We start from the raw sequence: 24,161 nt of genomic DNA on the forward strand, positions 1-24,161 counted from the left end.
CTCATAAAAATAAAAGTGGTGTTTTACTTTTTAAAAAAATCAATAGTAGGCTTATGAGACACATTAAAATACAAATGCATCAATTGTGAAAAAAACATTAATAATACTACTACTACTAATAATATTAATGAAACATTAATAATAATAATAATAATAATAATAATGATAATAATAATTTGAATATTACATATCTACAATACTAATAAAAATAAAGTGGCGTTTTACTTTACTTTAAAATTTAAATAATAGTTATAATAATAATGGTAATTAGCTTATACAGTTTTGTCTTATATTGTATAGTACTTATAACGCCAAACCTTAATTCAACAGTGTTGAACAGAAACGTACCCACGCTCCAACATACATGTTTCACAGCTAGATATGCGCATAGTAAATCTATTGATTTAGCTATTGTATGTAACGTCGCCAGTCAATAATATATGCGAAGTACTTTCTCTCCTTTTAGGAGTTCATCAGCGCATATCTGTTACAATATGACGTCATCATAATAGTATGATCTATAACCTTATTATTGATAGATTTACATAGTTTAATTTGTCGCCCAAGCGTCATTCTTGATCACGACGCTTTGGTCAATTATTAGAACGGATATCGTCTCGACAAAGCAACTCTCCGCGTGATATACTTGGTTTCAATAAATTAGGTTTTGTGTTTATATGTATTGTTTTGTTATGATATGTTAAGATTTATGTATCTGTCGATATAAGGATAGCCTTTCACCAGCTGATGAAGACAGTGCCTCACGTGAGAAAATGGAACTAGCTAACGCGAGGCACTGTCTACATCAGCTGATCAGCGTCAAGAAATACACATTCAATGATGACTTTGTAGTCATATCATTATGATGACTGCACATTGTAATACCTTGATGTACTTCTGAAAGGAGATAAAGTCTTCCGCATAGAAAGAAGAGTATTTTGACATCGTAGTTACTTTATATACATGACGGGTGAAATCGTTTCCACCCGCGAGGATTACGGGATCGATCTTAGCAACGTATGCTGGTCATAAGAGGCAATCAAACTGATCGGGTGATCAGGCACGGTGACCTTGGTTTATTGCATTATCGTACCCTGACAGCTTGGATTGTAGCTCGCAATATCGATCGCTGGATTGTCTGGTCCCGGCTCGATTATATATATATATATATATATATATATATATATATATATATATCCCGTCCGTCATATTGCTTGAATATTGATCAATGCGGCGTTTAACAACCAACAAACAAATATAAATGTTTCAAGAACTGGAATGAAGTTTGACGATGACTTAATATCAATATAAACTTTAACTCAAACATGTTCAATACACCCAATTGAGACTTCTCAAGAAATGCCACACGCGATGTGTTTTATGAGTCATGAAATGTCAATGCTGCGGAAAATCTTTATTTGTTTTGAATTGATCGTCGACGTCAAGGCAACGATGAATAATTCATGCATTAAACACAGATATTATTGAAATACGTAGTGTGCGGTCTGAGTGAGAAAGCTGCTGGTACAACAGCAAATATCGAGGTAACTGAAGCGTAAACATGAAATATAAATGCATTGAATGTTAGTCACACCGTTCCTAAGAAACTTTAAGATTTGTTTTGCAAGTTGGGCATTAAATCTGAAACACTCTTTATATTACGTTGATATAAAAACTGATATAAATACAAGACAGTTTTCGCAGTCGCTGAAGTCTCCCGAGCGATTGAATTAGGTCAGGAGAAATGGATTTGTCGTTACAACACTACAATGTGACACAACTACTGATGTGTTCTGGAATAGAAATATGTATCGATTTGTCCGCTCAGGTATAATGGTGGTAACACTTTGGTATTGGCGTTGACGCAGGTTCGGCCGTATGTACAGATCAACTTTAAAAACTCCCAACTTTTCGTGATTGTTATGATTCTAAGAAACAAAAGCAATCTCTTTTTAAATCACGAATATTAATGATTAATTTTATGATGTAACAAAGTTAAATGTTATCTAAAAAAACACACGCTTGGACATCCCCTCCCCTCGATCCTCGTACAAACACATATTTTCTAATTTCAGTGTTAAATTATTTCAAATAATGTTGTGTAATATCATTAACATGAGCCTAAGGTAAATATTAATTTTGTTTACATGATGGTGCTAGAGATCATAAATGTTCATGAACATTTAGATTAGTCTGGATATTGATGAATATAATGTAGCTGTGAAGTGTATATCAAATCCTATACGCGAGAGTAAGTATTACCGAACGATAGGGTAGCTGTAGATGACGCAATACAATTTGATAAACATATAGTCCGAAAATAAGATCACAGCGAACGACTATATTGAACCTAATAGAGTCTAATTGCTGTAAAAATATCATAAACTATTTTTTTATGTAAGCACTCTGCTTACGAGTGCTATTCATAATCGAAAAGTATGCACTAATTGATTCATTTTCAGTATGACAATTATAATTGAGTAATATGGACGGATAATATCTATTTTCAGTAATCAACGGGTTTTTTATTGGCATAATCGAATATTGCACACTATTGCTAGTTTGAGTATTCTTAATGCAAAATGCGCCACGTCAAGATAACACAAATATAAGTTATTAAAATTAACACCAGTTGAAATGACCTATCCATGAAATACTATAGATCATAATACGACATCTAATATGTTTATATGGGCCGTCGGGTAGCCTGGTGGTTAAAGCGTTCGCTCTTCACGCCGAAGACCTGGGTTCGATTCCCGACATGGGTACAATGTGTGAAGACCATTTCTGGTGACCCCCGCCGTGATATTGCTGGAATATTGCCAAAAACAGCGTAAAACCATACTCACTCACTCACTAATATGTTTACATGTACATCTTGAACTGAAGCACAATCCCATAGTATATATAATCATGATTTTGAGATTCAAATTGTTGACATAGTTAATAAGATGATAAATCGATGAGGGGTTTTACATTGTCAAAAATGACAATGATATGCAAAGCAAAACTGCATCCAAATATATTTGAAGTCACTGTTTGATAAGACAGATTAATATGTCTCTCTAGACTATTTCCATGATTGGAAAGCTATAATTTCTCTTGGCTAGTTTGGTACTTGTCATCTTTCATATGGAATAGCAGCGCTGGTTATTATAATATTATAAATCAATCCATGATTGCTTAGCTATAAGTTCCCGTAGCTAGTTAGATAAATATCCTCTTAAACGTTTAAACTTAGCGCTGGTTGTCATAATATTTTAAGTCTCTATAGACAATGTGCATGATTGGTAAGCTATAATTTCACGTAGCTTGGTAGATACATATCATCTTAAATCTGTAAAATTAGCGCTGATTATTATGAAATTATAAGTTTCTATAGACAATGTGCATGATTGGTAACCTATTATTCCCAGTGGCTATTTATTTATTGTCATCTGACAAGGTATATGAGAGCTAGATATAATGAATTACTAATAAGTTGGAACCATTCAAAACAATTTATAGCTTTACACTTTCACTGCTGGAGTGAACTGTGAATGGCCTTGCTCAGTTTGTTCGGGAGCCCCAGGTGTTGGGCCAAGCATCTTTGCCATTGCCGGGTGAATTCTGAAACAATTTAAAAACGCAGCGTTATGCATTCATAGCGGAATCTTAAAAAAAAACACATGTGAGTTTGAGTATAATATTGCGGAATTATTGTAATGCGGATTATCAGTTCTCAGTGACATCAACGCTATTCAATCAATTTATCTTTCATTAAAGGCTTTAAGGCCGCGGGTCTATAGTACATATAAACAATGCTATTCGTTGGAATCAATGTATAATCATGGCCAATCGGGCTTCAGCGCATGCTATTGTACTTCACTCTTTAATCAACACAATCTACAGTATATTAAAACACCAACTGTTCCTTTAAATTTAGTGCCTTTTGGTGTTACGTGGGAGCACGGGTGGCGCAGTCGTCTAAGGCGCCGCGATTCGTTGTGCAGAGTTGAGTCCCTCGGGCATGCCAGAAACCTATGATTGTGGGTTCGAATCCCGGTTCACCCCGATTATGTTTCTAGGTTTGTCAGCACCATACCCGTGCTCGTGGGTTTCACCGAGAGTGGAAAACGTCTGAGACCTGCATCACTTCGGGCTTTCCTCCCACATTAAGCTGACACGCCGTGATATAACTGGAATACTATTAAAAGCAGCGTTAAACCCAACTCACTCACTCACTCAATTGGTGTCACGTTTGTACAATGTGACGCCACTGACGGGGTGTTCCTGTAAGAAGGTGTAGCCGGTACGTCGTGCCTTAGAATGTCTCATGAGACTGCTGGTAGGCATTGGTTATTGCATATCATCACACTACGTTGACTAGTCCGGTTTAGACTATTTACAGTCACCCATTGTGTCATTTTGTCGCACTGCAGTGAAGCATATGCAAATTATTATTCAAAGGAATTGATATGACTTGAAAAATCGTCTTGAACCTAAAGAATAACAATGTACTGCTCACAAAATAAGAGTGAACAAAAACATAATACAATTGCCAATAAATATAATAATTATAAATTCCTGCGTACCCCATGTTCGAGTAGCACAGAGGACTTGTTTCGACAACAAATAGATACAAGGCATGCATAGATATGACTCAGGGCGGAGTTCCTGTGGCTGGATTTAGCAGGACGTAGAGGTATACACCACGCGACATACTATCTTCACAAGGATAAGCAAACTGAATGTTCACATTACGTTTCGAAAATGAATACACGATTTGGTATATTGTATCGTTTCTTACATTTCCTCCAGTTAAATTAGGCTTGAATTTTCTAAAAACATCTTTTGTGTGTGTGTGTGTGTGTGTGTGGGCGTCCTTTAAGCTTTCACAATCAGCTGTACAGTGTTTTCTCTGTGTGACTGGGGGCGAGGGGTGGGGTGGGGTGAGGGGAATGGGGGTGGGAGTGTTCTAAAGTTCCACAATCAGCTGTACAGTGTGTTGTCTGTGTGGCTGGGGGCGAGGGGTGGGGATGGGATGGGTGAGGGGAATGGGGCTGTGAGTGTTCTAAAGTTCCACAATCAGCTGTACAGTATTTTCTATGTGTGGCTGGGGTGGGGGTGGGGGGTGGGGGGAGGGGGGGGGGGGGGGAGGAGATTTTGGTTGGGAGTGTTTCCACAATCAGCTGTGCAACTTTCTCTATATTTGTCTGGGTAGGGAGATGGATGGTTCAAAGCTTCCACGATAGCTGTACAGTTGCAATTCACATCTGCATCTGTTTTGATGATTTTTAAATTCAACAGGTGAAAGAAAAGTAGGTGTGCCACGGCACTGGGTGGTCCAGACAAGATATCTTTCAGAAATTAAGTTCACGCCTGGGACGTTCCCATCTACACGCGTCTCTTCATGAGACGTTTATACATATGGATAATGTATTGAATGTATACACAATCATAGGCGTGTAGTATCTGCATACTACCGTGTACAAACAGTATCCGTGTATTTTCACTTTCGTGTCACTTTCCTACTGTGATACTGTATTCTCACAGTTTGCCGGCTTTAATATCTGACTTATTTGATATATTTATGAAAAGGGTTTTGTCGTTAGTATTATTATGAATTATTTATTACATTGATGATGTCAAACGGGCGTTACCAGGAAGGATATATTCAGGGATCTGAAGGTTTGATGTAAAATAGTTGAACGGTAATTACCCGATATACAGAGGTTATCACGCGAGTGTGGGTTTGGATGGTAAATATCCTGTATTCAGAACACACCTTGTATTGAGCTAACCTTTTTATCAAACCTTGGCGAGATAAATACAAAGTGTTAACTCCGTATACAGGATAGTTTCCATCCCGAAGCACATACGTGGGATTGCCTCTTATCCTATAATGCCAATCTTTATTATGTCGTCAAGAAATATCTTTCACAAACAGTACCTAAGCTTTGCAAGTTTTTTCTCTGAAGATGTGCATTCGTCTATTACGTCACAAGCCCGGTGATTAGTCAGTCAGATTGTTTCAATTCAAAATTGTAGTTCAGTTTGTTTGTTTGTTTGGAGCAATACTCCAGCTATATAATGCCGGTCAGTAAATAATCGAGTCTGGACCAGACAATCCAGTGATTGACATCATGAGCATCGATCCACGCAATTGAGATACGGTGGCATGCATCAACCAAGTCAGCGAGCCTGACCACCCGATCCCGTTAGTCGCCTTTTACGACAAGCATAGTCGCCTTTTACGGCAAGCATGGGTTGCTGAAGACCTATTCTACCCCGGAATCTTCACGGGTCCCATACAATATAAAACAGAGCATTGGCAAAGCATGTGAACACATGACACATTTTTGTGTTTTATTCTCAATGCAAAGAATAAAAGAGTAAGTGGGTTGTGCTTAGCGCCGCTTTTAGACCTTTACCACTTCGGTGAAACCCACGAGCACGGGTATGGTGCTGACAAACCTAGAAACACAATGGGGGCGAACAGGGATTCAAACCCACAATCATAGGTTTCTGGTGTGCCCAAGTGATGCAACTCTGCACAGCGAATGTATAAACCCCCGTAAATTTGTAAATGTGTACTGTTAGGCATAATATGCACACGCTTATCCACCACCCACCCCACCCCATCCCAACCCACCCCACCCCCGTATGTATGTATATATATACATATATACCCCGTGCGTCTAAAGATCTTCTGTATAATTTACTCAACCGGTTTCACAAATGTGATTTTCAAGAGTACAGTTATACCTTTACGCTGTGTAGGGCAGGCGTACTACACATACAGAAACAAGTATTGTAATTGTATAAAATAATTCAATTTGTTTAGGCCATTTAATTTTGGTTTGAAAATAACTTTCTTTTATCTTTCTCAGTGCATAATTTTCACATTTGCAAAACGGGAATATAAGTAGTGTTTTATTCCCGGCAAACTGATCAATGTGTTGACTGAGTGGGATACACCGACAAGAGGGGTCCATTATTTGTTGTCGGTGGACCCTCACTCTCGCTCTTAGGGTGTCCCCTGTCTGTCCAATGTATTCGGCTTTGCATCCAGCACACTGTATGACATTAATCAAGTTTTCCGAAGCACAATTCACATTTTCATTGACATAGAGATTTTTGCCGTCTTAGAATGTAAAATAACAACATTGTAAAACATGAGGCCAAGTACCACAATTAGGCCTGTTACACTTTTTTACTGTTTGACTTCTGAGAAATAAGCCCCAGTAAGAATGTGTTTCAATTTTGGCTGTCTTTTACTTTTAATAGGTTTATTTAGGGACATTTTTGTTTTAGTTCGTTACACTTATTTAAAGAATATGGTGTCTCCCGAACATTTCCAAATATGTATATATGATGAGGAAACACACATGGATTTGTATAAACACTCGATAATGTGTTTACGTTCTTAATTCTTCCATTGCCTTTGCTCTTTAAAGCCGTAGACAAAGTATGCTGGTCTAAATCAGAACAGTGGCTCTACCCGTCCTGTCATATTCAAGAATTAAAAGCACCCTGCATGCACTGCTACTTGGTGATTCACCAGTGTCTTTACAATTGGGTACCTAGGTATGCTCTTAAAAGGTATATATAGATATATATATATAGATATAGATATGTATATAGCTATAGACACACACGTTAATGGGTATCCGTAGTATATGCACACACATTAACGTGTATACAGATGGATATATATATATATGTACACACTTTACACATATGTGTATACACATGGGTATATATACACACAGATTAATGTGTATACACATGGATATATATATATATATATATATATATATATATATATATATATATATATATATATATATATACACATTAAGTTGTATACACATGGGTATATATATGCACACACGTTAATGTGTATACACATGGGTATATATACACACACATTAATGTGTATAAACATGGGTATATGTACACACACATTAATGTGTATAAACATGGGTATATATACACACACGTTAATGTGTATACACATGGGTATATATACACACACATTAATGTGTATAAACATGGGTATATACACACACACATATGTGTATACACATGGGTATATATACACACATATTAATGTGTATAGACATGGGTATATATATACACACATTAAGTTGTATACACATTGGTATATATATATGCACACACGTTAATGTGTATACACATGGGTATATATATTCACACACATTAATGTGTATAAACATGGGTATATATACACACAGATTAATGTGTATACACATGGGTATATATATATACTCACATTAATGTGTATACACGTTGGTATATATATGCACACACGTTAAGGTGTATACACATGGATATATATATACACATACATTAATGTATATACACATCGGTATATATATGCACACACGTTAATTTTTGAAGTTGAATATAAATGGCACTACATCCCGCACACAGACATATACCATGCAGTTTTGGATTCTGCGCGAATTTCTCTATCCTGTGACATTATCATTTAAGGAAGAACAAAACTACTGAAAACCGACTACTATCGCTACTTTTGATATTTTACCATTCACAGCGTTATGTTTCATGTATTTTTGTAAATCTAAATATCGAGTATTCACAGGAGAATTCCAAAACGTTCATTCCAAAAACGTCGCCGAAAACCCTAGAATTTGGTACGATGTTTTAGAAAATACGTCAACACAAACGCTGAAGTGAGCTTTCCGCCATATTGGATAGTGTTTAAAAAATCACGTTTCCCACATGCCGACTATGACAGGCCTGTATTTCACACTCAACTGCAATACACACATCCCTGAATTCCTCATACAGTTTAGCATCAAATTTACAAATGTCTTTGTCACTAATACAATTAATATAGATGGAATAAAGAGAAATATATTAGGTGTGAAAACGTTTGCTGTGCTCTGAAACCAGTACTCGTTGATAACCTCAATCGAAGCGACAAAACCCTTTCCATAGTCATAAGAAATTTCGATTGTACGATTTCTACTATGTCATTAGCATGTCTATGGATCACTTTCAGACAGGAATGTGTTAGCGTATCCTGCCCACCGGAGGCAGCAACATTCAGATTCTTCAATGTGTAGCAGTTTCTCTTACATTGATATATCAATTCGTCTATTCATTGCATGAAATGGATCAATATCTTGAGAATATACCTGGGGAGACTAACGAAGCACGAATAAGTGAATTACAAATATATCACTTGCAAAGATTCGGTAAGTTCAAAGGTGAAGGGAAATAACCACATAATAATGGGTGCATACATGTCTAATATTAAAAATATATCGGTATGTTTTGAACTATTCTTTGAGCATTTGATTGATGTCAATTAGATGCCTATGCACTATCGACCTAATAATATATAACAATGTCGTCTTACTCCGACTTCGACTAAGACATAAAACAAGCGTAAATAAAACATTCAAATATTCAATAATTCATAACATTTGGAAATAAGGCCGGTGTGACATTGAAAATGGACCCGCGTTGAAAAGTGACCCGGGAGTCAGTATTCAACGTTGAAAACATACCCGGTCTCAGTTTTCAACAGACCAGGGTGAGTTTTCAACAGTTGAAAAGTGACCCTGTGAGCTTACGAAGTCGTTAAATAGTGACCCGGGCCTCGCGTTGAAAAGTGACTCCGTTGAATTATGACTTGTGGTTTATTCTGCTTTCCAGAAGACTTTGGCAACATGTCTAAATTGGTGCAAATATTTATCAGTGTGTTCGGGATGAGGGTTGGAGGTGACACGCATTTATAGGCATGTGTTAACGTATACATAATTATACAAATTGCCATGGTTCCTGGCTTTAGAAATGGTCGTCACGATATGGCTAAAATATTGCCGATGTGACGTGAAGCATTAACTCACTCACTCACTTTAGAAATGTCCAAAAATGTGTGTGCATGTACAGCTGTCAAGTGACTGCCTGTGCGTACGCTTGCACGTGTGTTATGTTTGTTTGATTGGGTTTACGTGGCTTTGGGTAGTATTTCAATCATAACACCATGGTGGTTACAATGGGGCATCAGTCTTCGGGCTGAACGAAAGTGGCCCGGTGGGTGCATGTGTGCTACAGCAAGTATGTGGGTGCAGGGTAGTATTATGTATGTATGTATGTATGTATGTATGTATGTATGTATGTATGTGTGTGTGTGTGTGTGTGTGTGTGTGTGTGAGAGAGAGAGAGAGAGAGAGAGAGAGAGAGAGAGAGAGAGAGAGAGAGAGAGAGAGAGAGAGAGAGAGAGAGAGAGAGCACTGTGTCCTGAATGGTTGAAGTTGATTATCCGAAGGTATTATATCTACAATCTGGAAGCTAGATAGACGTCCCCACGCATAAAATGTTCATGGTGGTGTTAGGAATAGCGTTTAATGATTATTTTTTCGAAGTGTTAACGTGATGTCAATTATATTTCAGTACAAGCATATATAAATGTTGTGATTTGAAGTCATTCTATTATTATATTGATGCAAATATATTTTGTGTTGACACGTTGGTATATTTACATACAAACTTCAACCCCGTAATATTTCAAAATATGAAATCCCACTTCACAAACGAATAAACGATATTGTGAGAAGTTAGTATCAATAAGATTAGTTAAAAAACTATAACATTAAAAGCCCCATTCGTATTCGATGCGTGGGGACGTTTTCTGTGGAACTCAATAGAAACCATTAGTCTAATGCATGACAAAGGTCTGAAAGGGAAGACTGCAAGTGTTACCAGCTACCAAAAGGACGTGCCCACAACGTTGTAAGAACGTAACTTTGTTTAAGCAACGTGACGTTGTCGTAATATTGCTACAACGTTTTTAAGCAGCCAATAAGTCGAACGTTGCACAGACGTTGCATGGTTCCACAGGAACGTTCCTGGACTGTCTGTGGAACACGTGTTGACGTCGAATACGGCGATCCATTTCATCCCACATGTGCTCGATTAGTGAGAGATCAGGGGAGCGAGCCGGCCAGGGGATGATATTCACGTTGTTTTGTTGAAGAGAATCCTGAACAAGTCGAGCCATATGAGGCCGGGCATTGTCATGTTGAAAGGTAAAGCCCGGGCCATGACTACGCAAAAACGGTAGATCAACAGGGCCGATGAACTCGTCGCGGTAGCGCTGTCCATTGAGATTACCGTCTACCACTATCACCCCCTCCCCTCCTCACAATGATTGACGTAATGTTCACCTCGACGTCGGTACACTCGAATCCGTCCATCGCTTTGGCTGAGGTGAAAACGAGACTCGTCGGTGAATAGAACTGGTCCCCACAGCATGGCCGTCCAGCGTAGACGCTGTCTGCACCACTGTAGAAGTACTTGGGTTGGTGTCCTGTCAAAATGGGACGTCTGGTGGGTCTTCAGGCGACAATCCCTGCACATCTGAGGCGACGACGTACGGTTTGTGAAGATATTCGTCGAAGGCCAGGGATTCTTCTTGCAGGCACTGTTGCTGGCTGGAATCGATTTCGTAGATGTGTTGTTCGAATCCAGTTGTCTTGTCGATTATTGGTTACGCGTGGCCTGCTACTCCGCGGATGGTCTCTGACTGCATTCGTCTGTTGCCAACACTCCCATAAACATCAACTGGTGTTTCTGTGGACGTTAAATTGTCTTGCAACATCACGTTTACTCGATCCTGCATACCAATGGCTGGCATACGCTCATTTTCGGACAGGCGTGGCATTTCGTAATGACTAATAATTGCGTAATTTTGTTGTTTTTTCTGAGTGGTTGTTGTCAGCACGATCCTAAACAATGCATATGGAATCCCGTTAACGCACATGTTTTAATGCCCATTCTTGGGTAGTGAAATGCATGGGGCTTGCATAAAAGTCAACTTTTGCATGGAATGCATGCATTTCTGTAGCAGTTGCGTTTTGTGACTTGATTCCATACATGTACTACAATAATGAAAATCAAACTTTACTTGTTTGAAAAATACACTAAAATATTGGTGTCACAGGAACTTTTGCTGTTGAGTATAGTTTTTAAAATGTCAAACACGCAATAGATCACACAAATGTAAAGCTCAAAGACATATCTGCATACTATGGGTATTTCAAGATAAGAAAGCTGAAAACCTATCCAAAAGGGCAATGTTCTATTACGTCAGTGAACTGCTTCCATATCGGTGTGGCAATGAAGGCAACTCTTCGAAAAAACACAAAATCAAAGAGATTGAGCTCGTTTAAAAAATTGACAATGATGTTACACTTTACACCATTCCTATAGAAGCCTGTTTTGATTGTGAAAAGTGGTATGCACGATTAAATGAAAAGAAACCAAACCAGCACTTTTTCAAAAACTTCAAAAACAATGCACAATGAATTTTGGAAATGTGGACGTTATCAAATGCTTTGAGCCTAAAACACTTGTTGTAAGTAGATAACGACGAGTATTCTCTACCACATTAAGCGATTCTATACAATACAATGGAGAATACCCATATACTAGTACCTCTTCTAGATTATCTAACAAGACCACGCACCAGTACGCGCCAGTTGGGTTCAGATGGATGCTGTTCGAAAATGTGGGTTCGACCTGTGACCTACAGATCTAGCCCCCGGTGATTTCTACTTGTCCCATAAATTGAAAAAGCACCAGCAATTGGCGACAACAATTGACGGCTGGATTTTATATCGGGCATTAATGATTGGAAAAAAACAACAACAGATGAAACAAGTGTGTGAAACTGGAATGGGACTATGTTGAAAAATAATTGTAACTTTAACCAGAATATCAACTTTAAGTTATAGAGGCTCAAAACGTTTTGATAGCCGCTCGCAAAAGTACTTTGTTTATTAATTAAATCTTAACAAAAATAAAGATTGAAAGGTAGCTGGATTTCTGGTTGTATAGATTTATAGGTTTGGCCAGTAAATCCTGAATCTGGATTTTTCCCGTTTTAATAAAACATGAAACGCCCCCACCTTTACGCACACAGAAACACCCGGATAAAGACACTTAAACAATTTTATCGATTATAAAATTCGATCTTTCTATTTACACTAGAAGTCACAATTCAACGGAGTCACTTTTCAACATGAGGCACGGGTCACTATTTAACGACTTCGTAAGCTCACAGGGTCACTTTTCAACTGTTGAAAACTCACCCTGGTCTGTTGAAAACTGAGACCGGGTATGTTTTCAACGTTGAATACTGACTCCCGGGTCACTTTTCAACGCGGGTCCATTTTCAATGTCACACCGGCACTCTCTTAATAATGGTGCAACAATAGCAAATTCAATTTCCACGAGCAGGTGAATGCGGAGGTTTAAGCCCAGTTCTACCGGTTAGATAGGGTCATACATTTCGCTATTACGTCCTTTATAATGTTTGTTTGTTTGTTTAACGCCACACTCAGAAATATTCCTGCTGTTTGACGACGGTCTGTAAATAATCGAGCTGGACCAGACAATCCAGTGATTGACATCATGAGCATCGATCCACAAACTTGGGACACGATCACATACATCAACCAAGTCGGCGAGCCTGACCACCCGATCCCGTTAGTCGCCTTTTACGACAAGCATAGTCGCCTTTTACTATAAACATGGGTTGCTGAAGACCTATTCTACCCCGGGTCTTCACGGTTCCCTCTCTTATGTAGTATCATTTCCTATGATTTGTGATTGCACCAAAACGTATACGACTTCAATGACCAACTTTGCTCTGGACTAATTTAGTTCCTCGTTATCCACAGCACATTCTGAGCTGAGATACAAAGGACTGAGTCTAAACGTAGCGGAGTTATGCCCTCTTTTGGTGTGAGTGTCTATTGTCGCCTTTTGACGTCATGGGTAAAAACCGATTCTGTTCTTATATGGCAAGCTATGTTTCCTATCGAATATATAACGTTATACATACGCATGGAAATTCATTTGATATATCATTATGTCATTTATATATTAGACACTAGCTAGTTTCCGTAAAGCCGCACCGTATTGTCATTGGTATACGACGAAAAGCGGTGAGATTTGTTGGGGTTATTTTTACAAAACTCGGACAAAACTTAGTTCTGTCTCTTTTTCAAACCGGTTTGATATTTGCATCATATACTACTCCATCATATAGGAAATATAATAGTGTACATCCCTGCATAAATATATTGTCGGAGGTAGACCAAGAGCTCAATTCTCGCTCAATGTTAACTTTTCAGATCATATGAAAATGTGCGTTAGAAAAATAACTCGGCACCCAGAGGGTCAAACTGATCACAAAACCGGTCATACATGTACTCATATCAAGCCCATTATTCCGATCACTCCCTAAGGTACTGGAAATAAACGTTTAAATGAATCATGATATGAATTTCTGCAGCAAATAACGAACTTGTCTAAGGACGCAAACGAGATATATTCGAACAGGTCAATAAGTACCCTTAAAAACAAAAGGAATCGTATGTCACAATGTCAAAGGCAATGTTCTCTAGAGGCGCAGTCTATGACAAGGATGTGGTCACTAGAAAGTCGTTTGCTTTTATCTGAATCTGCCTCCTGCCGCCTTTCGCGTACATGTTTTCCCAGAACCTCTAACATGCCTCTAAATAACTTGTAATTCCGGCCTGATGGTGACACTTCCTGTCCCCTCCCAAACCTCATTCTTAATTCTACAGTATAACGTTAAACCAGTATGAAAGGAAAAGCACATGCGGTCTGTTTCTGAACGATTCTGATTTGCATGTGTAGCATGGTCAAATATCGATATGAAGAGATGGTCATCATTTGCATGACTAAACCTCCTTACACCATTTCAATGACTCCACACTTGATGTTACCTTGACCTACAAAGTGTTATGGCCGTACAAGTGACTGTACGCACGCAATGAACTATTAATGCTTAATGCTGACCTTGACCTTTGACATCATACCTTAATTTACGCAATTATCATTTACATAATATATACTTTATTATTTCATTCTTTTCAATTTATTTTGACGATTCCTGTTTTCCACCAATGTCTAAGGCTACTAGAAACTCGGACATGAGAGGGATTCATTACCGCCTGTCTGCGGTCAAATCGCGAAACCGCACCACATTTTCATGCTTGAGAAATTCACTGATAAAAGCCAAATGAATATATTTTTCTTCAAGTTAGTGTCTTGTTCCTGTTAATATCTGTCTTCTCATTGCATGCGCCAAAAGCGCTCCACATGGCATTGTGAAAGGAGATTATATTAAGCACTTGATACCAATGATCTTTGAAGAAGAACATCGTCTTTAAGATCCGAAAAAGAACTTAAATGAGTTTACGTTTAGCTGCGCACGGCCTCGAACAGGCTCCACGTGCGTCACTTTTCGGGCAATTTCGGGCATTCTCGTACACATATGTGTATTTATTCAAATTAAAAATAGAAGCCAAACGGGGGAGTTGTAGACAAACATATTTAGCTGGGCAAGGGCTGACGGGTGTGCCAACTAGAGGACATCGAATTCCACTCTGAACACGGGTAATATGAGAATCCTACACAGTCGGAACTATTAATCTGTATTCGGTAAAGATGCTACAACTTCTGGGTACAACGAACCGAACATGTTCTGCTTTTATACGAATCTATATCAACGTGGCATTTGTGTGTTCATATCTTTCGGCCATGGGAGCCCTGCCAGTTTACACTTGTCAGAGGGGTACACAAAGTACATGATCTAGACTACCATTTTTGTGGAAGCCTCGGTCGCTGCCTTGTGTGCTGGCGATTTCATGCCTCCCTCTAGCAGCGTGTGTTCGAATCCCCCATGAGACTCAACCCCCCAAAATAGGAGAATCTGTACTTTACTGTGAAACTGCTGTCCCAAAATATAACATTTGTTACATGAATCTAACGTGGCTTTATCCCCCGCCCCTGTTGCAGAATTTTTGACAAAATTGAATCTTAACAAACCCTAACTTTTTTAACCGAGGTGGAACTTGTCATGGAAATTGTCAAAAAAGAAGAGTTTGGAACCTGAGTCCATCTTGTTGCCATGGAAACGTAAAAAATAAAAATTTCCAAAATTTCTAAATAGCAAAAGGCACCAGGTCAGCATGTACTCGGCAGACCTGCAAAGTTGGATGAAAAATATTGAACGGTTTCTGAGTTATGCTCCGGAAACGAAACGTGTTGGGCGGGGGATAATAACACGTTAGGTTTGACATACAAATTGCACCAACACATTTTGAAACTTGTTTTACCTTCCCATGAAATCCCTCAATTCCTGAAAGAAGACAAGGAATACATTAAATTACACTATATCAGAAACCAGTTCACTGCACTCTACTTACGTTTATGAAAACGCACCATTAATTATTAATTATGCTTGAGCCACTTACACATGGTGTATGGCCAGGACCGTTACTGTTACAATGCACATGTGGTGATGATCAAGAGGCTGTATAGATAGGTGCCTCTGACGAGCTGTGTGGGCTTGTACACAATGACGTCTAGGTGTGGGACAATTAGATCTGTCCTGTGACTGACATCGCACTTTAAGTATGGTAACAGGGACACGTATGACGTAACAAGCAAGTGACGTCACATCAGACTTTATGGCCTGATGTCTGTACTGGCAGAGCAGCCGATTGGTAGTAGTATTTTACAAGACGGTGACTAGCCAATAAGATGTATCAACAAAAGATGAACAACTTTTTATTTACCTCTCTTTTGAACACGATAACCCCCAGAAGAATGCATAGGAAGCTGGTGACGATGAAGGTAACCACGACTGCAATGGTGATCTGTTCTGTATTGTCTGGAGGTAAGGGGCACTTTGGAGGAGTTGGAGAAGTATCTGGAACTAGGTAAAATATTCCTTTTATTCCCTTAATCCTGAATAAGGAAACACACATAACCCACCAGGTCATATTAGACGTGTTTTACAGAGAGATATTTTCGTGAGAAACCAGGGCCGGCCGCCGCCGCATATGCAAGAATTGTGACGGTGACGGACCCCTGGCCTACACGTCTCGGGACTGTGCAATTATGCCACCAAAAAAATGTAGCACGTGCAATATGTGTGTGACCAAATTGTATTGAACTGTATGCATTCTCTCTGAATTAAACGTCTCGCGACTGTGCAATTATGCCACAAAAACGTTTCAAAGAGCCCAATGGAGTTGTTATACACATGGGAGTGTACAGTGCCGGGTGCTGAACGGGTTAATGTATGCCGCTGTGACTTTTCTGGGCTCTATAGCACGGCATAATGATTTACTTTGTATCGCCATTCAACTTCGCGAATTCCTAAAAGCGACACTAGTTTCGTTATCACGCATTAATCCATGTACTATTCTCAATGTATCCTACCAATAAAATAACTGACGTTGTTTTACACATTAACTAGGTGAAGCGTAAAGAAGTTTGGATGCTTAGAAATAATCAATTGAATCGAAATCGTATTATGTTCGTTATCTGTGATGGTTATTCCTATATTGGACACATACATATACACTTTCACTTAAACGCTAGATATTGAAACTATTATTACTTATGAATCAGAACAAACAATCGTGTTAAAATGTTGGACTGGCAGATGGTCATTCTGTACCTATGGGGGCGGTAGAGTAGTCTTGTGGTTAAAGCGTTCGCTCGTCACGTCGAAGATGCGGGTTCGATTCCCGACATGAATACAATTTGTGAAGCCCATTTCTCGTGTCCCCTGTCGTGATATAGCTGGGATATTGCTAAAAGCGGCGTAAAATCTTACTGACTCACTCACTCTGTACTTACCATGTAAAACTGTAACGCCTCCACAGGAAATTGTCCTACTCTTTTGGCACATTAATTCCAGTTTTACATCCCCAAAGTGTTCTTTTGTCATATTTATTTCTTTGACAGCGGTGATTTGTGTAGGGTCAATCACATTTACATCTGTAAGTGTCTCCCGAACGCTCCCGACAAGGAGTGAAACCTTGGAAGCTACAGAGCAATAGTAGTTCTGGATGGTTACTGTCAGTGATATATTCTCATGCAGAAGAACTGGACAGGTGTCAACGGTTATGCTGCATGGTGGGTTCCCTGAAAATGATGATGCATAACAATCTAACATCAAACTCTGGTAGGAATGTTATCGGATATTCACACTTTACAACTAGTTTTATACAATTTGTTGCATGGAACACATGGTATGCCACTTGTTGTACGTGATTTGTACAAAGAAGTACATGCTCTATTTGCATACGACAAATTGTATGAACGCAGCCAATCAAAACGCGTATGAAATCACGTGGTATGTACGCGTCCATTTGTAAAGAAATGGCGACTCCGATACACGTCAAAAACTTCGGCTTTTCGGTATCCAAAGTGTTTCTACTCACTAAAGGGCCTATTAAAATTAGGTACGAAGAATAACACTTTAATATTTTGACAATTTCGTCGTTCTCATTCTCAGGTTCAACTGTACACATAGTTATTTGAACCGGCAGGCCATGTGACTGTACACTGTAGGCCCAGATGAGATTAGGTCCATTATACGTTTCTAAAATTTTAAATACACCACACGCACAAATATACGTCACAGTTTTGAATTCTGTGGTACAGTATCTATTATCCGATGCCTTTAACATCTATTTTAATGAAAAGATATGTACAGCAAGCGACATAGGAAAATAGTGTATTGGTTATTCTAGGTCATATCGCATATTACAAACATGATGACAATCTTTTTAACTGTAAATGTACAGGCTGAATATGTGGATGGTATATGATAATAGTATATCACAGCCTATGTTCTGCTTCTTATTGCAGCACTCGACAGAAGAATATACTTGGAAATGGAGGAATATTACTCTCGTTGGGTAAAATACTCTTCTTAACTCACCGATTTTCGTACCGCCACCACAGGTAAAAAGCGTACTATTTGCGCTGATAAATTCCAGTCTTACCTACGGAAAGTCTGTTAGTGTCATATTTATTTCTGTAGAAGCAGTGACGTTTTCAGGTAGCTACACGGTGGCTCCTGTACCCTCCCGACAATACGTGAGAATATAAAAGCTGCAGAACTATAGTAGTCCTGGATGCTTGCCGTAAAAAGCGACTATGATCGATGCTCATGATGTCAATCACTGGATTGTCTGGTCCAGACTCCATTATTTACAGACCGCCGTCATACAGCTGGAATATTGCTGAGTGCGGCGTTAAACAACAAACAAACTGTACATGTTAGAGGTATCTCATCATGTAGATGAACTGACCATGTCTCCCTGGTTATGCTGAATGATGAGTTCATCCTGAAAAATTAGATGTATTTGAACGCAATTTGTACATTTTGAAAAATGGCACGGTCATTTGTTCACCCCATAATAACCATAAACCTTGCTAAGTACTTACTTTCAGCAACAACAAGACTGCTCTGCACAAAGTTATTGTCGCCATCAGCACACCCCCATTGTCCTGCATGTCTCTGTTGTACGCTCAGTATCGTTAGTTGAGTGCAAGTTGAGTTTATAGGAACTGCCTGGAATCCGCTGACAGGTGTGCAGCCCGTTTGTGAACACTGTGGACTGTTCCCAGTTGGAGCTTTGTAAATGATGTTAGAGTAGGCTTGGGGTGTAGAGCAGGTCAGACTAGTAGGCTCATTCAGGTAGGATTCCTCGGGGCACTGGATCTCAACCGTGCCTGTGAGAAGGAACAGGAATACAACAACATAAACACGGAGAGCTGGTCACTTGAATGCCTTTTGTGATGCGAGTAATGTTTTCTCAGTGTGAGTGACTTAACGTTTACCGTCATTAATGTATATTGAGTGCGAGTGAGTTAAAATCTAACGTGACTTATGTATAACGAGTATGAGTGCGTTAACGTTCAACGTCTTTATCTATAATGAGTAGGAGTGAGTTAACGTTGAACGTCACTTATGTATAATGAGTGTGAGTGAGTTAACTTTTAACGTCTTTAATGGATAATGAGTGTGAGTTAACGTTTAATGTCACTAATATATAATGAGTTTGAGTAGATTAAGTTTAACGTCACTAATGTATAATGCATGTGAGTGAGTTTACTTACTTACTTACTTACTTACTTTGGAGATTGAACGTGCGCTTTCCGACTGATGCGTATTTCGCACACGGGCCCGGCCAGGCCATTTAATGTGTTTCCGAAAGGGGCGAAGGTGGTCTGTGCAATCCTAAGAGGGGGCTTTAGGGGTTGCTTATATATAATTTGGGAATTTTGATATTTGGAATAGATGCCGATGGGGTTGGGGAGGAGAACTAAGGGAGCTGGATATGGTGGATGTTTGTTTGTTTATGTGATTTTGATTTGGTAGGTTATTATTTTTTTAGATGCGTTTTATTAGTTCCGTTTTGATTAAGAATACGCCTAAGGCCTTGAAGTTTTCTAGTTTATTTTGTGGGTTTAGTATTGCTTCTAGAGTGAGAGCCTTGTTTAGATTGAGGGTTGTTTGAAATGCGGTTCGATGTGTGAGGTAGTGTGTGCAGTGGAGTGAGTTTACGTTTAAAGTCCCTTATCTATAATGAGTGTGAGTGAGTTAACGTTTAACGTTGCTTATGCACAATGAGTGTGAGTAAGTTTCGTTTTAACATCGATTATGAGTGTGAGTGTGTTCAAGTTTAACGTCACTTATGTTTGATGAGTGTGAGGGAGTTAACGTTTAACGTCAATAATGTATAATGAGTGTGAGTGAGTTAACATTTAACGTCACTAATGTTTAATGAGTATGAGTGAATTAACGTTTAACATTAGTTAACGTTTAACGTCAATAATGTATGATGGGTGTGAGTGAGTTAACGCGTAATGTTACTAATGTATAATGAGTGTGAGTGAGTTAATGTTTAACGTCAATAATGTATAATGATTGTCAGTGATTTGATGTTTATGGTCACTCATGTGTAATAAGTGTGAGTAGAAAGAGTTTAAAGTCACTAATGTATAATACGTGAGAGTGATTTCATGTTTAACGTCACTAATGTATAATGAGTGTGAGTGATATTTAAAGTTTAACGTCACTAATGTATAATAAGAGTGGGTGATATTTAAAGTTTTATGTATAATGTGCGCGAGTGATTTAAAGTTGAACGTCACTAATGTATAATGAGTATAAGTGAGTTATTGTGTAGTCATTCATTTTTAATGAGTGTGAGTTAGTTAACGTTTAACGTCACTAATGTATATTGAGTGTGATTGAGTTATTGTTTAACATCTTTAATGTATAATGAGTGTGAGTGAGTTTAAGTTTAACGTTACTTATCTGTAATGAGTGTGACTGAGTTAATGTTTTACTTCATTAATATGTAATAAGTGTAAGTAGATGAAGTATAACGTCACTAATGTATAATGAGTGTGAGTTAACTATTAACGTAACTAATGTATAATGAGTGTGAGTGAGTTGAATTTTAACGTGATTTATCTTTACTGAGAGTGAGTGAGTTTAACGTCACTAATGTGTAATGAATGTGAGTGACAACGTTTAACGTCACTTATGTATATTGAGTGTAAGTGAGTTAACGTTTAACTTTACTTGTGTTTAATGAGTGTGAGTCTTTGTAAGTTTAACGTCGCTAATGTATAATGAGTGTAAGTGAGTTAACGTTAAACGTCACTATTGTATAATGAGTGTGAGTAGATCAAAGTTAACGTCACTAATCTATAATTTGTGTGAGTGAGTTAAAGTTTAACGTCAATTATCTATAATGAGGTTGAGTGAGTTAATGTTTAACTTTACTTATGTATGATGAGTGTGAGCAGATAAAGTTTAATGTCGTTAATGTATAATGAGTGTGAATGAGTTTACGTTTAACCTCATTTATCTATAATAAGTTCAAACGCTTCCGAGAGGCAGCACCAGCCGCGGACCAGAACCCCACACCTATCCCGTGCAACATATGGCTGATCTGAGGCAGGAAGCCGGCAGACTCCTACAACAATCTCTGTCTACTAATACATGGGCCACTTACCAAACAGGCATCAATGCCTTGCACCAGTTCCGGTCCGCACACCAGCTACAAGAGGTGTGGCCAGTCCCGCTGGATCAGGTCGTAAACTTTATTGCTTATCTGTCAGTCACTCACCACTCCCCTAACACAGTCAAGACTTACATTGCAGCGCTGTCTTCACACCACAAATTCCACGGGCTCACCGACTGTACAAACCATTTCCTGATAGGCAAGATTGTAACCGGCTTACACAAATCAGCGGGCCGACCAGACACCAGAAAACCGATCACTGCAGATCTGCTGCAGGTAGTAACCAACAATCTGCCTCACGTATGCTCATCAGCATATGAAGCCAGGCTGTTCAAGGCAGTCTACTGCACAGCCTTCTTCGGTTTCTTTAGGGTTAGCGAACTCGTCCAAACTGGACCCTCAAACACAGGTTGCGCCATCCAGAGTTTAAGCTTCTCGGGCAACCCCCAGCAGCTTTCAATCCATTTACCACACTCAAAGTCTGATCAGTACAGGATGGGGACAACAGTTACAATGTCACCTATACCAGGTAATCCGCTATGTCCGGTAGTCGCCATCAAGCACTACCTGGAGGCGCGCCCCTCCGGCCCACAACATGCATTCGTCCACTTTGACCATTCCCCCGTTACAAGGTACCAATTCCAGGCACTCCTAAAAAAGGCCTTAGCACACAGCAACATAAACACGGCCTGCTATTCTTCGCACTCCTTCCGCATTGGGGCAGCCACATCAGCAGCCATGAACGGGGTGCCTGAACACCTCATACAACAATACGGCAGGTGGAAATCAGATTGCTACAATGCTTACTTACGCCTACCAACAAATTCAATGTTGCACAATTAAATCAAATAGTCTTTCATGGTACTTACTACACTTCTTATTGTTTACAGTTTGGATGGTGGGATCCAGCTACATGGCCAGGGCACGGCAGTACTTGCTCCTGAAGGGCACCAGCCCGAACCAACCGAGGATGCTATGGCTGGCACGAGGGGGGATGAGGTGGAAGGAGCTGGACACCATTCTGGATGCACAGGTCAAGGCGACACGGCGCAGCCCCAGAGCCCTCATCATTCACCTGGGCTCCAACGACCTGTGCTCGGTCAAAGGCAGCCAACTCTACCTTGACATGGTGGCATCAATCCTTCGGATACAACTCCAGCTTCCTGACACCAAGATCATCGTATCCTCAATGCTGCCCAGGCGCTACTGGCACGATGCCAGGGATCCACGAAAGATCGAGGGGATGCGGAAGAATATCAACCGCCGACTGACCAACCGAGTCAAAGAGCTCGGCGGTACAACAGTGCCACATCCCCAGATCCTGGCATCTGACAAGACATGGTACGCCTGGGAGGGCGTCCACCTCAGTGACAAAGGACTGTGTGTGTTTACGGACAATTTATTGCATGCCCTGGCGCTCGTTTTGCGCCAGTAAGGATATTATCTCCACAGGTTAGTGTTTCCTTTCAGTGCATAAGCAAGCCGGGCAACAATGCTATCTCCGCGTATCGCGTGGCCGTGGGTGTGGGGTAGCACTCTGGTGCTTTGTGGCGGGGTTCTTGTGGGCTACACTGCTAGTAACAAATTAACTTGCTTCCAAATTAATACTCGTGCTTAAGGCTACCTGCTTTTCAGCGGGAACCTTTCCGGGGTTACCTGCTTCTCAGTGGGAACCTTGTCTTTCCCGACTTTTCAGCCGGGGAATCGTAGAATAACATACGTTGGGGCAAACAGTTGCCACGTATATGGGCCCGGCGGCGGAAGTCGTCTTGTCAAGCGGTTTTGCTAATGGGGCCGGGCAGTGTGATCTGCTTTGGCCGGCTACCTGGGGCCGGGCAGCGGCAGTCTGACTTAGGCCAGCAGCGTGGAGCTGCTTTTGGCAACGTGGGAGTTGCCAAGCAATGGTAGCGTTTAAATATGCTACCGTGGGGGCCGGACAGCGGTAGCAGTCTCAGGCCAGCAGCGCTAGCTGCAATCGCCGTCGGCCACGCGCGTGGCCATGGCAACGGTAGCATTTTTGGTATATACAATTAGCAGCTAAGTAGCCCACTAGTACCTGCACACCCTCGGCCATTTAACCCAATCTCATCTTCTGTTTTATTACAGGCACGGGCACCAACGGCTCGGTGGCCCGTGCCTCTCCTTGGCATATCGCGGGATAATGTATAATGAGTGTGAGTAGATCAAAGTTAACGTCACTAATCTATAATTTGTGTGAGTGAGTTTAAGTTTAACGTCAAT

The 24,161-nt window shown here is 39.8% G+C and overlaps 1 protein-coding gene and 1 pseudogene across 2 annotated transcripts in view; one reads left to right on the plus strand and one right to left on the minus strand.

Moving 5' to 3' along the window:
• Positions 1-206: 206 nt before the first annotated feature.
• Positions 207-24,161, minus strand: part of LOC139458170 (uncharacterized) — a 28,492-nt gene continuing 4,537 nt past the window's right edge. Inside the window, exons 3-7 of one of the 2 annotated variants that reach the window (XM_071239504.1) lie at positions 19,327-19,614; positions 17,728-18,015; positions 16,656-16,795; positions 16,194-16,216; positions 207-3,609 (exon numbers count right to left, since the gene is read on the minus strand). In XM_071239504.1, coding sequence (XP_071095605.1) covers positions 3,510-3,609; positions 16,194-16,216; positions 16,656-16,795; positions 17,728-18,015; positions 19,327-19,614 — 839 coding nt within the window. In that variant the 3' untranslated portion in view covers positions 207-3,509. The remainder of the gene's footprint in view (positions 3,610-16,193; positions 16,217-16,655; positions 16,796-17,727; positions 18,016-19,326; positions 19,615-24,161) is intronic. The other variant, XM_071239505.1, reaches the window with a different exon arrangement.
• Positions 21,788-23,641, plus strand: LOC139457531 (uncharacterized; annotated as a pseudogene).

Source organism: Haliotis cracherodii, unplaced genomic scaffold (assembly GCF_022045235.1).
Source record: "Haliotis cracherodii isolate W230 unplaced genomic scaffold, xgHalCrac1.p SCAF_12, whole genome shotgun sequence".
Lineage (NCBI taxonomy): Eukaryota > Metazoa > Mollusca > Gastropoda > Lepetellida > Haliotidae > Haliotis > Haliotis cracherodii.